Below are 13,149 nucleotides of genomic sequence, written 5' to 3'. Positions count from 1 at the left end.
AGCCCCACATCAGGCTCGCTGCCATCGGCCTGTCAGTGCAGAGCCCGCTTTGGATCCTCTGTCCCCGTCTCTGTGCCCCTCTCCCGCTTGTGCTCTCTCAAAAATAAATACATATTTTAGAAAAAAAAGACTATTTTTGAGGCAGGTTGTGTTGTTTATATGTGCATACACATATAAATATGCATAAAATAAATCATTTATCTGATACCTTTACCGAAAAAGAAAGCAGGTTTGTGTGTGACATGGAGCGTGCAAGGCCAACGCACGTCGCGCTTCCGTTGGAGGAGGCGGGGCGAAGGGCGTCCAATCTTCCTTTCGTTGCAGCACTCCAGGCGCCCAGCAGAGGCAGTGACGCTCACTGCAACCTTAATGCTTGTCATTTTGCTTCTGTCGTAAAAATAATCCTAACACACATTTATTGAGTGCCTCCTCGGTGTGGGCACGTGGGAGAATTGCCAATTCCCCAATAAAAAAAGCCCCTTGACAGAGAGCTTACCATCTACACAAGGTATGACAAGAGGAATAACTAACAAGTGAATAGAATTTTCTAGTTTACAAAGCATTTTTCACGTTTTCTTAAGGCTTCCTTTTCAGGAAGGTGTTCTCCTCAGTTCCATTTGATACGCCAGGAGACTTTGCCTTGTGAGTGTTAACTAGCTTTACCAAGTTTTAAGACCTAGTAGGTGGCAGTTTTGAAACTTTCTGTCCAGGGGTCCTTTCTACTTCATACTGTTAACTGATGTGAGACTTTGGGGAGGAAAGGAAATGGAGCTTAACCCAGGAAGGTGGAAGATGAGAAAAATAGTGATTAGAAAGAAGAGAATTGGTAACGGAACAGATAGGGCTTTCCAATACTAGGAGGAGGAGAGTTGGCGTGCTGGTAAGGTGGTCACTCCTGTGCCTCATAGTGGCAATCAGAAGGGTGACAGAAGGACCTGGCCTTTCTAAGGTGACATAGACATCCAGGGGGCGGTGCTCATAAGGGTTGGGAATGCTTGGTGGCACTTTGTCACCTTATCAGCCTGGATTTGTAGAAATAAGAGCTGTGAGTACGAAGGTAAGGTTTTGTTTTCTTATCGCATTCATTTGTTTGATTAGGTGTGTGAACGTTGTACAGAAATCGGCAGTACCGATGAGTGTACGTTGTTCGTGAGCTTTCCTCCCACCCTTATGTCTGTTTCCAGATTCCTTCGCTGAAAGCAGCCACTACTGTCAGTTTCTTAAGTTTCCTTTCAGAGCATTTCTCTGCAGACATGAGCAAACGTGAAACTGTCCTTTTTCTGACTTCCAGGAGCACTTGACATTGTGTATTTCCATGACAGTGGGTATTGCCACTTTAAAAGCATATGGTTTCTCACTAGCATAGGTTGGTCCCAGCTCTGCCACTTCTTAGCTTGGTGACCTTGGCTAAACTTATTTAACCTTTCTGAACTTTTCCTTATCTGTAAAATGAGGGATGGGGATGCTGACAGATACAAGCTCGTGTGGTGGTCGTGAGGCTCAAGTGAGATCGTGCGTATAAATCGCATGGCCCATCTGGCATAGTCAGAACTCCAAAAGTCAGATGTTAGCTCTGAGATTTGGCGTGTTTCCAATTTATAAATTAAGTAGAAAAGGGCAAGATGCAGAATAGTGTGCTCAGAATGCCATTTGTTTGTGTATCCTTTTAAAAACCACGTTTGCATGCGCAGAGGAAGTAACAGCTGACATTTATTGAGAGGGTCTTAGGTGCCAGGCGCTGTTCTAAATTAAGTAACTTTACACTAATTCATTTAGTTCATTCATGGACCCTGGGGGGTAGGTCTCAGGTAAGAAGACACACAGGGACACACAGTCTATGGCAGTTCCAGGGTTCAAAACCAGGCTCTCAACCCTTGAGGTTGAGAAGAAAAGCCCTTAATGGTGGTTACTTGAGAGAGGGAAGGAGGGAGGAAGAAGGAAGGGAAGCAGGAAAGCTAGGGCAGGTGCCAGCTGGGAGCGCCGCGCAGGCAGAATTAAAAGGTGGGAAGGAAGATTTTTACTTCTTTGATGCAGAGTTCTTTTATAATTATCATTGAAGGAGAAAAAAACACTTTTTTTTCTTTTTCAACGTTTTTTTAAATTTATTTATTTATTTTTGGGACAGAGAGAGACAGAGCATGAACGGGGGAGGGGCAGAGAGAGAGGGAGACACAGAATCAGAAACAGGCTCCAGGCTCCGAGCCATCAGCCCAGAGCCTGACGCGGGGCTCGAACTCACGGACCGCGAGATCGTGACCTGGCTGAAGTCGGACGCTTAACCGACTGCGCCACCCAGGCGCCCCAGAGAAAAAAACACTTTTTATGTTAAAATGTTAAAACATCTTCACAGTTTTGAATTGGGGAAGAAAACCCTACTGTAACCATGTAGCCATGAAAAATTTAAACGAAGGTGCCGTGACTAGCCTCATACTCATTTTTTTCATGTGCATTTTCAGTTATCTTTTTGGGTAAATTCCACAAAGTATGATCACCGGGTCAAAGGGTTCAGTCTTTTTGAGGTTCCTGACACATGTTGCCATGTTACATTCTGGAAAGATTTTGCTAGATTATATTCCCATCAGGGGTGGATGAGTTTACCCCTCTTTCACCACATTGGATGTGAGACGTTCTTTTAATTACAAAAGTAGTATATTATCCATTGCTTAAAAATTAAAATAGTACAATAATGGGTGATGGGCATTGAGGAGGGCACCTGCTGGGATGAGCACTGGGTGTTGTATGGAGACCAATTTGACAATAAATTATATAAAAAAATAAAATGAAATAAAATAGTACAATAATACTGTTGCATTAAAGCAGTTCAAAAAGGCCGCAAAAAGGTTACATTCTCTAGGAGTAACTAGTAATAACAGTTTGATGTATATCTTCCCAGAGCCTTGTTTACCTACATACAAATATTTAGTGTATATGCACACTTATTAAATACAGTGGCATCATAGTATATATAGATACTATTATGCTACTTGCTTTTTTTATTCTGTGATTTATCACAGACCTCCTTCACTGTTGTTTACAGATTGACATCATTCTTTTTATTTTCATCCACTGAAGCATTTTATTTGTCTTTTTTCCCATTGATTTTTTTTATGTTTATTTATTTATTTTGAGAGAGCACAAGTGAGGAGGCAAGGAAGGAGGGAGGGAGGAGAGAGAGAGAGAGAGAGAGAGAGAGAGAGAGAGAGAGAATGAGAGAGAATATCCCAAGCAGGCTCTATAACGTCAGTGCAGAGCCTGACGCGGGGCTTGAACTCATGAGCCGTGAGACCATGACCTGAGCTGAAATCAAGAGTCGGACACTTAACCGACTGAGCCACCCAAGTGCCCCATTTGACCTCTTTCTTTTTAACTGTTCCGTTATATCCCATAGAATAAATAGAACCATAGTTTATTTAAGGATTTCTCTATCAAAAATCATTTACATCTATTTGTTTCATGGATAAAACTGTATTTATCTTCCTTGTACGTATATGCTTGTATACTTATGCAAGTGATTCCGTAGTGTAAAGTTTTAAAATTTGGTTTGCTTTTAACATTGGGGAAAGTACTGTCTCATGTACCCAGTTTATGGTCCCACCAACAGTGTATGAGGGTGTCCAGTTTTCTGCCTCTGTGCTGGGACATTACCAGTTTTTAATTTTTGCAAATCTGATTATCACATTAAATTTCCATTTCTCTCATCTCTAGGAAGATTGGGCTTCTGTTCTTTTTTTTTTTTTTTTTTTTTAGTCATGTATCTTTTTTCTGTGAATTGCCAGCTATCCTTTGTGCATTTTTCTCTTGAGGTTTGTCCTTTTGAAATTGATTTGTAGCGAGTGATTTCTGTAATGGAAGTATTAATTCTCCGTCACTAAATGCAAATGATTTCCCAGTTTATCATTTGTCTTCTAACTTGGATTATGGTGCATGTGCCATGCAAAGGTTTCTAATTTTTAGTCAGATCTCAGTCTTTCCCTTTATGACTTCTTAGGTGTTTGACCCAACATTATAAAAGCTACTCTCCTCCATTTTCTTCTATTACATTTATAGTTTGTTACTTTATGATTAGATTTTTTTTATATGGTATGAGGAAAGGAATCTCAGTTTTAAAAAAATGGATAAGCAATTATGCCATCATGTCTTTTCCCCACTCAATTTGAAATGCTACCATTATACTCGGAATTCCCATATGCTTATGGGTCTATTTTCAACCTTGCTTTCTCTTCTGCTGGTAAAAGTCTCTTCCTGTGCCAGTATTTTAACTGCTGTCTCTTTACTGTATATTTTGATGTCTTTTTTAAAAAAATCTTGTTGTATATCATAAATTTACTCTTCCAGAAAACCGTGGAATCAACCATTTTATCAGAGTTGCATTAAATTAAGTTAGTGAGAGCTGACATTCCAAAGTTGACCCTCTTCCTCCAGAAGCTCAATATTTTTGTGAGGCTTCTTTTTGATGTTTATTTCTAACACATCTTGTGTTCAGTTATTCTAGCTTTTTATAACTAAACTCTGCTATCATGATACCTGAAAATGATATATCACTTAATTTACACTTGGATTGTAGAAAAGTCGTATTTTCTATAAGTGTGTTTAACTACTTATACTCTGAATTACTTGGTCATTTGCTTGGTCCATTTTTCAGTTGGGGCCTTAATCTCTTATGAGCTTATATCATAAGGATACTAATCCTTTTTCACAATTACAACAGAGTTTCTTCTAATTTGTTTACTTTTTTATTTTATCACTTTTTTTTGCTGTATAAATCTGAAAATTTAGTATAGTTAAAACTGTCAGTCTTTTATGATTTTTACCATTGCTGTTAAAGTCCCCTAAAATTTTACACCAAGTGGTTCCATATTTAGTGCAAAAAAAAAAAAAAAAGCCATGTAGAAAACTAGTCATGTTGGCCTGATAATGGAATTAGTTAAGTAATTTCTTTAAAGGTGTTTAATAATGTAATCTTATAGTGTTAATGATTATTTGTTTTCATTGTAAGTAACAGAATATTCTGTATATCATATGTATTGTATAACATGTACCAGAATGATGGACAGATTTGCTTATGATTTTTCATTTTTTAAAGAATTTTTAATTTGGGGCAAGTGCAAGTAATTCTAACAGCTTTAATGAAATTCTGTGTCTTAAAAATTGTCAGTTTCAATGTTTAAAGTAGGTGATGTGTTTTGATATGAAATTTGCTATAATGTTAAGATCAGAAGATATCTTTGACTTCTCGGTCTTCACAGGAAGTTATTCATATGAATTTACCTTGTTGCTGGTAAAACTTTTACTTTTCCCCCCTTTTTCCTCCCTCATATCCTACTGTAGTTATGTGAAGTTGCATTGATATAAATTTTTATGAACTGTTTTGCAAACAATCTAATGCCTTCAGTTCCTTGAATTTATATATTCAAATATACTAATTGAATTACCCTTTTCTTGTCATAATGATTATGCTTTTATTTCTAAAACAATAAAAAAATTTTAAGTATTTATTGGGAAACATTGATATCTATGAATAGAAGTTGATATGCTTTCTCATTGAGAAATTAATCCCTGGAATTGAAAACTTAATGTTAAAAGAAAAAACAAAGGCCTTAGAACTGTGCCTAAAACTGTCTTTAGTTTGACCCTAAGAGAAGTGAACATTTGGTTTTTATACCTTTTTAACACTAAATACTTTGTCTCATGTACAGTAGGCCCTCAATAAAGGAAGTGTTTGTAGTGAGTAACTGGATGAAACACCGTTCCATTAATCATAGAAATTCTTTTCAAATTGCTGGGAAATGCAGTTCTAAAACTTCTACATAAATGTTATTTAATCCATTAAAGTATATACCTCACTTGCAACATAGCTTTGTTACCATTTGTGTTAGAAATTCCTTGCATACTTAATATTTGTTTAAGTACTCGATCTGTTGTTCATTTATAGATGACTTCCTTGTGGAATATGACCCATTTGATTTTCATGATAGTTTTTTTTAAAAAAATTTTTTTTTCAACGTTTTTTATTTATTTTTGGGACAGAGAGAGACAGAGCATGAACGGGGGAGGGGCAGAGAGAGAGGGAGACACAGAATCGGAAACAGGCTCCAGGCTCCGAGCCATCAGCCCAGAGCCCGACGCGGGGCTCGAACTCACGGACCGCGAGATCGTGACCTGGCTGAAGTCGGACGCTTAACCGACTGCGCCACCCAGGCGCCCCTGATTTTCATGATAGTTTAAGGAGCTATCCTAGAAGAGTGATGCCTGATAGAACTTTTTTGTGATGGTGGAAACGTTCTGTATCTGCGATGGCCAGTATAGATGCAGCTCACCATCTGCGACTTATAAGCCCTTGAAATGTGGTCAGTGTGAATGAGAAACTGAAGTTTTAATTGTGTTTAATTACAAGCGACTAAAATTGTGAAAAACCACCTGTTTGTTGCTCATGGCTGCTATATTGGACAGCACAGATACACCTACTTTATTTTCATGTAGTTTTCCAAGTTATAGTAAGATTATTTTCTTAGGTAAGTGTTCTGATTTCACTCACAGTGTTTGGTAAAACTCTTTGAAAGCTATGGTAAAAACAATAATACAAGAGCTAATTCTAAAAATGGACTTTAATTAGAGTTTGAAAATGTTTACTGGCTTGTGTGCACAGTCAAGATCACAAAACTCATTTTTATAGAATTATAAATCCAAAAGAAATCATTATTACAAGGATTATAATAAAACTTTTGAAGTCTTCTGTTTTTTTTTTAAGTTTATTTAATTTTTTGAGAGAGAGAAAGAAAGAGCAAACAGGGGAGGGGCAGAGAGAGAAGGAGATGAGAATCTCATGCAGGCTTTGCACTGTCAATGTGGAGCCTGATGTGGGGCTTGAACTCATGAACCATGAGATCATGATGTGAGCTGAGACCAAGAGTCGGACGCTTAATCGACTGAGCCACCCAGGTGCCCCTAAAACTGTTTTTTTTTTTGGTATTTGATTTTGGTTGCATTTATATGAAACATTAAGGTTCCTATATTGAGCATTCCACACACCGTTTCTCCTCATTTCTGGAGGGGATTTCATTCTAAGGAGAAATGTGTATTCTAAGGACCCATGAACTGATGCCCATTTTAAGATTGGTCCACGTAAAGCTTTTTGTTCATTTTTAAGCAGCTGATTTAGAAGAAAGTTTTAATGAACATGAACTGGAGCCCTCATCACCTAAAAGTAAAAAGAAAAGTCGCAAAGGAAGGCCACGAAAAACCAATTTTAAAGGGCTGTCGGAAGATACCAGGTCTACATCCTCCCATGGAACAGATGAAATGGAAAGTAGTTCCTATGTAAGTAGGAAAATGTGAGATTTTTTACTTTTTGTTGCACCATGAATATTTCATTTAAACTGTGTTTATAGGTAAAGCTCATCATTTGAAATGTTAACTAAGCTTGAGGGTACTGATGGCATATTTTGATGGATCTTTTTTTTTAAGTGTTTTTTTTTTTCCTTTTACATTTGCAGAGAGATAGGTCTCCACATAGAAGCAGCCCTAGTGACACCAGGCCTAAATGTGGATTTTGTCATGTAGGGGAGGAAGAAAATGAAGCCAGAGGAAAACTGCATATATTTAACGCCAAGAAGGCAGCTGCACATTATAAGTGCATGGTAAGCGTGGTTCTTTTTATGTGCTTTTGAACCCAAGTTTTTTTTTTGAAAGGCATTTAGCTAGTAATCAAATATGGCGCTTTTCTCTCCAGCGTTAGTGGTTTTGAATTATGAATAGTATATCCTGTAGTCCCAAATCTTCATTCACTTTAGGGTTTTAAAAATACAGCCTTTATGACTTAGTAGGATTTCAGGTGGTCCTAATTATAGTTACCATCTTCTGGATAATTGGTAGTTAACTATGTCGTAACTGTACAAATTCCGGCTTATAAACCTGTCGTGAGGGGGGTGTCCGGTGTCCACCACAACCTTGGAAATATCCGTGGTGTTGTGCTTCACACATTGTATTGCACTTACTCATTTGTCAGCCTCTCTCCCTTAATAACAGACTCTTAATTCTTTGAAGAGAAGAACTATATCTTTGCATCCTTAGATCCAGGTCGCACATACAGTGTACATAAACATTTTTGAGTTTGACTGTATTATTCATCCCACTTATGATTAGGTTTTAAAAATTATTGGGATGCCCGGGTGGCTCAGTCGGTTAAGCGTCTGACTCTTGATTTCGGCTCAGGTCGTGATCTCGAGGTTTGTGAGTTCAAGCCCCATTTCGGGCTCTGTGCTGACAGTGTGGAGCCTGCTTGGGATTCTCTCTCTCCCTCTCTCTGCCCTTCCCCTGCTTGCTTGTTCTCTCTCTCTGTCAAAATAAAGAATTAAAATAAACATTTTAAAAATTAGATTATTTATATCAGAGGTTCTTGACCAGAGAGGTGTATCAGATTTACCTTGGGAGCTTTTTCCAAAATACTGAAGCCTACAGTATATCCCAAACATGTCTAGTTAAAAAAAAAAAATTCCCCAGGTAATTTTGATCTACATCTATGGTTGAAATTTGCCAGTTTAAACTATTTTTGAAGACTTTGTGGAAACAGGGTACTGGGTGGCTCAGTTGGCTAAGCATCCAACTCTTGATCTCAGGGTTGTGACCTCAAGCCCTCGGTTGAGCTTCGTGCTGTGCCTGAAGCCCACTGAAGAACACAAAGCCAAAAAACTTTGTGGAAACGTAATAAAACAATTGACATGACAGGGTAACATTGTGGAAATCTGCATTGTGGAATAAAGTATCTAATCTTGACTTCACGCTGGCAGCATTAGTTTCATTTCATTGTCCTTATTTTGGGTTATATTTTAGTCCGACAGATGAATGTACTAAAAGTATTTGAGTCAGTACTTGATTACTATGGAAAAGTCCTCTCTCTCAGGATATTGAAGTAACATTACACATTTGTTATTACGTTGTTTAATCTTTTTCTCACAAGAATTCTGAACGTTAAATGTTCCTGCATTTTTCTTTTCTAGCTGTTTTCTTCTGGCACAGTCCAGCTCACAACGACATCAAGGGCAGAATTTGGAGATTTTGATATTAAAACTGTACTTCAGGAGATTAAGCGAGGAAAAAGAATGGTCTGTGGTTTTATATTTATGCTATGCAACGTTACTCTTCTGACTCTCTCCTTTAAACTTAGAACACATCTCAAATTTATCCAGTCATCAAAAAACTTAATATAAAGTAGTTCATATGTTAAAGCAAGTATCTATTGGACTTATTTGTAATATAATAAAGGACGCCGATGTTACTGAAACTTATTCCTCTTTCTATGTAACTTCATTACTTCAGAGAATTACACTGAGATTTATATTTCAGGGTATCTGAGGGTCTTTTAATAAAATAAATGAAGATGTGAATGTGACACACCTAGTTAAGTTTAAAATGTTATATTATTTAAGCTTGCTTACAGAACAACTCCATAACCCTAATAGAGCATTGGGAACTTCCCTGTGTTGTTATTCATTCTTTTTTTTTTTTTTAATGAAAGGAAAAGATTTTTTTCAGAGCCTTCTGTTTAGTTAAAGTTCACATAAGCAGTTATGTCTCTTAAAATGTTTATCATAGCTTTAAAGTTTTCTTTATAAAATGTGCCTAAGTCTCCTGTTCTTAAACACACTGAATTACTAATAAATAGCTTTAAGAAATATTGGCATCTTTATTGATCACTTACTCCTTTACAGTTGGTGAATATCATAAAATGTCAATGGAATGCAAAATCTTTTCTTTAAGACAGCAACTGTCTCTAGAGATGACTTTAAGCATTTTTTAATTGTGAAAATTTTCGAACCTATCAAAATTAGAAACACTAGTAACACACATCTGTCCATCACCTTGACTCATCAGTTATCAAGAATTTGCGGCACTCGTTTCATCTATGCCTTTTATTCTTGTTGCTTGAAGTGTTTTAAAGCAGAGATGAGACTTCATATCATTTCACCTCTACATATTTCAGTATGTATCTCTTAAAAGTCGGACATTCTCTTAGCTAACCACAGTGTCATTACCCCTTATAGATTAACAATGAGTTCTCAGTGTCATTTAATACCCAGTTCGTATTTGTATTTCCCCAGTTGTCTCGAAACTATCTTTTTAACGTCGAGTTGTGTGAATCAGAATCCAAAGGAAGATGACACATTCATTGCATTTGACTGTTCTCTATACGTAACCTAGGGCACTTCCCCGCCCCTTGTCTTAGTTGTTTCTTTTTCTGTTTTGTCGTGTGCCATTGGCCTGTTGAAGAAAATGAATTAACTGTCCTGTAGAATACCCCATATGTTTTATTTGTGGTTTGCTTATTTGTGATGCCATTTAACTTGTCCCTCTGCTCGCCAGATTGTCTTTAAAGTGGAGGTTAGATGTAAAGGCTTGATTAGGTTCGGTATCAAGATTTTTGGGGGTAAGAATACTTCACAGGTGGGACTGTATCATCCACATTTTATAATATCAGACTAGTCCTAATGTCTGGTCCTTGGATTCGGGTGGCGAGTGTAATCCGTGCCCCTCCGTCGTGAGTCCGCCTTCAGCCTTTCATCCAGTGGTTTCAGGCTTTGCTGAGCTTTATCTGAATCCATTAGAAATGACCCTTTCTTTGTGCAACTGCAGCTTTGAAGGTGTGAAGATTGTTGATGTGAGCTATTCTGTTTAAATCCAGTTCAGTTTATTGATACTTTGATTAGTCTTTTATAAGCAAAACTCCTTGGAATCAGAATGTATAATACTACAAAAATATGTAAGGGAAAAATCTCTTCCACGTATCACACCGAGCAGTGTTGTTGTACAGCTATAAACAGGTGACCAGGATAACAGTTCCGTTCTGGTCAACTTATTTGTTTACCTCTGCACAGTGAAATGTTGGTGTACTCACTAACCTAACATTTTCCCAAGTGTGCTCCAAAGGAAATTAGTCCATCGAGATGCTCCCCAACCCCTCCAAAGATAAAAGGGCATCTGGAGTTCAATACTTCGGGAGCTATTTCCTATACCCTCCTTCTTGCCGAAAGGCTGTGAGAAGTTCTGCAATCAAGCAATCTGTTGCATTCCTCCAACTTACTTGACTATGAAACTCTTTTGTCAACAATCACCCTTTTAATCTCAGAACATTCTTGAGGCAAGGCAGATCTAGGGCAACTTGTGATGTCTTGAAAAGATTTCAGCCCCATTAGACTCCCTCTGCCCTTTTACCTACTTGGTAGCAGTCCCTCCGTGGGGAATCGCTTTCCTGTCTTCTCATTCTTTAGTCATAATAGCCAAGGACCTAGTCCCGTGAGGAGGAGAAGCCAACCACTAAAATCTAGAGTATCATTTTTTGGTGTGCTTGGCAGTATTCAGGAATATCTTGTTTATGTTTAGATGTCAGACCTTGGAAGGTTAGTATAGGTAAATAATGGAAACATCAGGGAGTGACTTAATATCAGAAAGTCTATCAGAGTGTGGTTTAAATTGCAGCGTGATTTAATCTAGATGCTCAACAGTAAGTTTGGTGTATTTTTTTTCCCTAGAAAACTGGCTGTTTTCTTTGTAAACTGGAATGTTTGGCTGAAATATGGGTAAAATAGAATAAATAAGGTTGCAAAAACTTTGAAATACTGCTTATGATTATTCTTTCTCTTCCCTTAAACAGAAATGTACACTTTGCAGTCAGCCCGGTGCTACTATTGGATGTGAAATAAAAGCCTGTGTTAAGACTTACCATTACCACTGTGGAGTACAAGACAAAGCCAAATACATTGAAAATATGTCACGAGGAATTTACAAGTAAGAGAACAACAATTGTCCATTTTCCTTAACTTGTCAGTAAGTAACTGCCCGTGAGTAGATGACATCAGTTTACTTGGTCACTGTCCCTAGATGGTATTTAGCCAAGTATAGAAGACTTAGGACTCCATATAAAGAAACAAGTACTATGATTGGCATTTTCCTCTTTCAATACATCCCTGGATTAGCAGTCACTCAGCCAGTGTGTGTTATGCTTACTAAGTGCCAGGTGTCGTGATAGGAGCTGGGCATACAGTAGTGATCAGTACACATACGGACTAAGTCCTCGCGAAGCTTATAGTCTAGTGGGAGAGACGTGTTAATTAAATGGCCACGTAAATGTACAATTACAAACTACATTCAGTGCTAGAAAGGATATGTTACAAAGCACCATGAGAACATGTAACGAGAAGGAGCTGACTTAATCTGTAGTGAGTGAATATTTAGGAATTTCCTTAAGGAAATAGAGCTTGAGCTGAGATAGGAAGGGCGTAGATCGATGTGGGTGTTGGGACCGTGTTCTAGGCAGAAGGAACAGCATGTGCAAGACCCTGAGGTGGAACCGAAGCAAGGGTGCGAATGGGAAGGTGAGTCAGGAGGCTGCTGCTCAGGGTCCAGGTGGGAATTCTTGGCAGCTTAGAATAGGATGTGGTTGTGAACATAGAAGCCCAGAGACGCTCTTGGGGGAATGAGGAAAGCATAAGGTTTGGAGATTTGGAATTACTATCCTCTGCTTTATCGGTCTTCCATATCCGTGTACGTGTATAACGGTTCCATTCGTTTAACTGAATGGAGACTACGTTGGTGGGGGTCCGTGGATTTTTGACTTGCCTTCGCGAGTTGTAAAGCACTTCCTTCCATTCCCAGGATGCAATAAGCCAGTGACTAAACACCCTACTATTTTGCGTACGAAGCAGTTTATTGTAAGCAGTCACCACGTATTTGGGTGATTGGATGAGGTGCTAATGCTCTATTATAAAGTTTGCCAAACTTTGTTTAATAAGGAAGGCAGGAGATGTTTTTCAAGTGAATTCTGTCAAGCCTTTAAGAAACAGGAATTCTAATATTTAAAGAGGTCCAGCACATGGCGAAAGATGGAAAACTTCATTCATTCTGTGAAACTTACATTAACTGTGACACTAAACCTGACAGAGATGGCATGTAAAACAAAAACAAGAAAACCGCAGACCAAATCTGGCTTTTATAAACAATATACCAAATTCCTAAATGTTAGAAAATCAAATCCAGATCTGTATTCTAACGATTTAAAGACTGTTCAAAATTAGGAAATTTATTAGTGTGAACCATTATAACTAATAGAGCAAGAAAGATCCTATCGCCTTCCTGGTGGATGGTGAAAAGGCATTA

General features: G+C 38.0%; 1 protein-coding gene across 3 annotated transcripts in view; it reads left to right on the top strand.

Moving 5' to 3' along the window:
- The window catches only part of PHF6 (PHD finger protein 6), a 47,342-nt gene that overhangs the window by 24,906 nt on the left and 9,287 nt on the right, over nt 1-13,149 (top strand). For 2 of the 3 annotated variants that reach the window (XM_081793253.1, XM_081793252.1), the window contains exons 6-9: nt 7,148-7,317; nt 7,494-7,637; nt 8,997-9,101; nt 11,648-11,781. In XM_081793253.1, the coding sequence (XP_081649379.1) occupies nt 7,148-7,317; nt 7,494-7,637; nt 8,997-9,101; nt 11,648-11,781 (553 nt within the window). The remainder of the gene's footprint in view (nt 1-7,147; nt 7,318-7,493; nt 7,638-8,996; nt 9,102-11,647; nt 11,782-13,149) is intronic. The other variant, XM_081793254.1, reaches the window with a different exon arrangement.

This window comes from Panthera onca, chromosome X (assembly GCF_046562875.1).
Source record: "Panthera onca isolate mPanOnc1 chromosome X, mPanOnc1 haplotype 2, whole genome shotgun sequence".
Classification (NCBI taxonomy): Eukaryota; Metazoa; Chordata; class Mammalia; order Carnivora; family Felidae; genus Panthera; species Panthera onca.
This window is presented reverse-complemented; position numbering and strand designations above follow the sequence as displayed.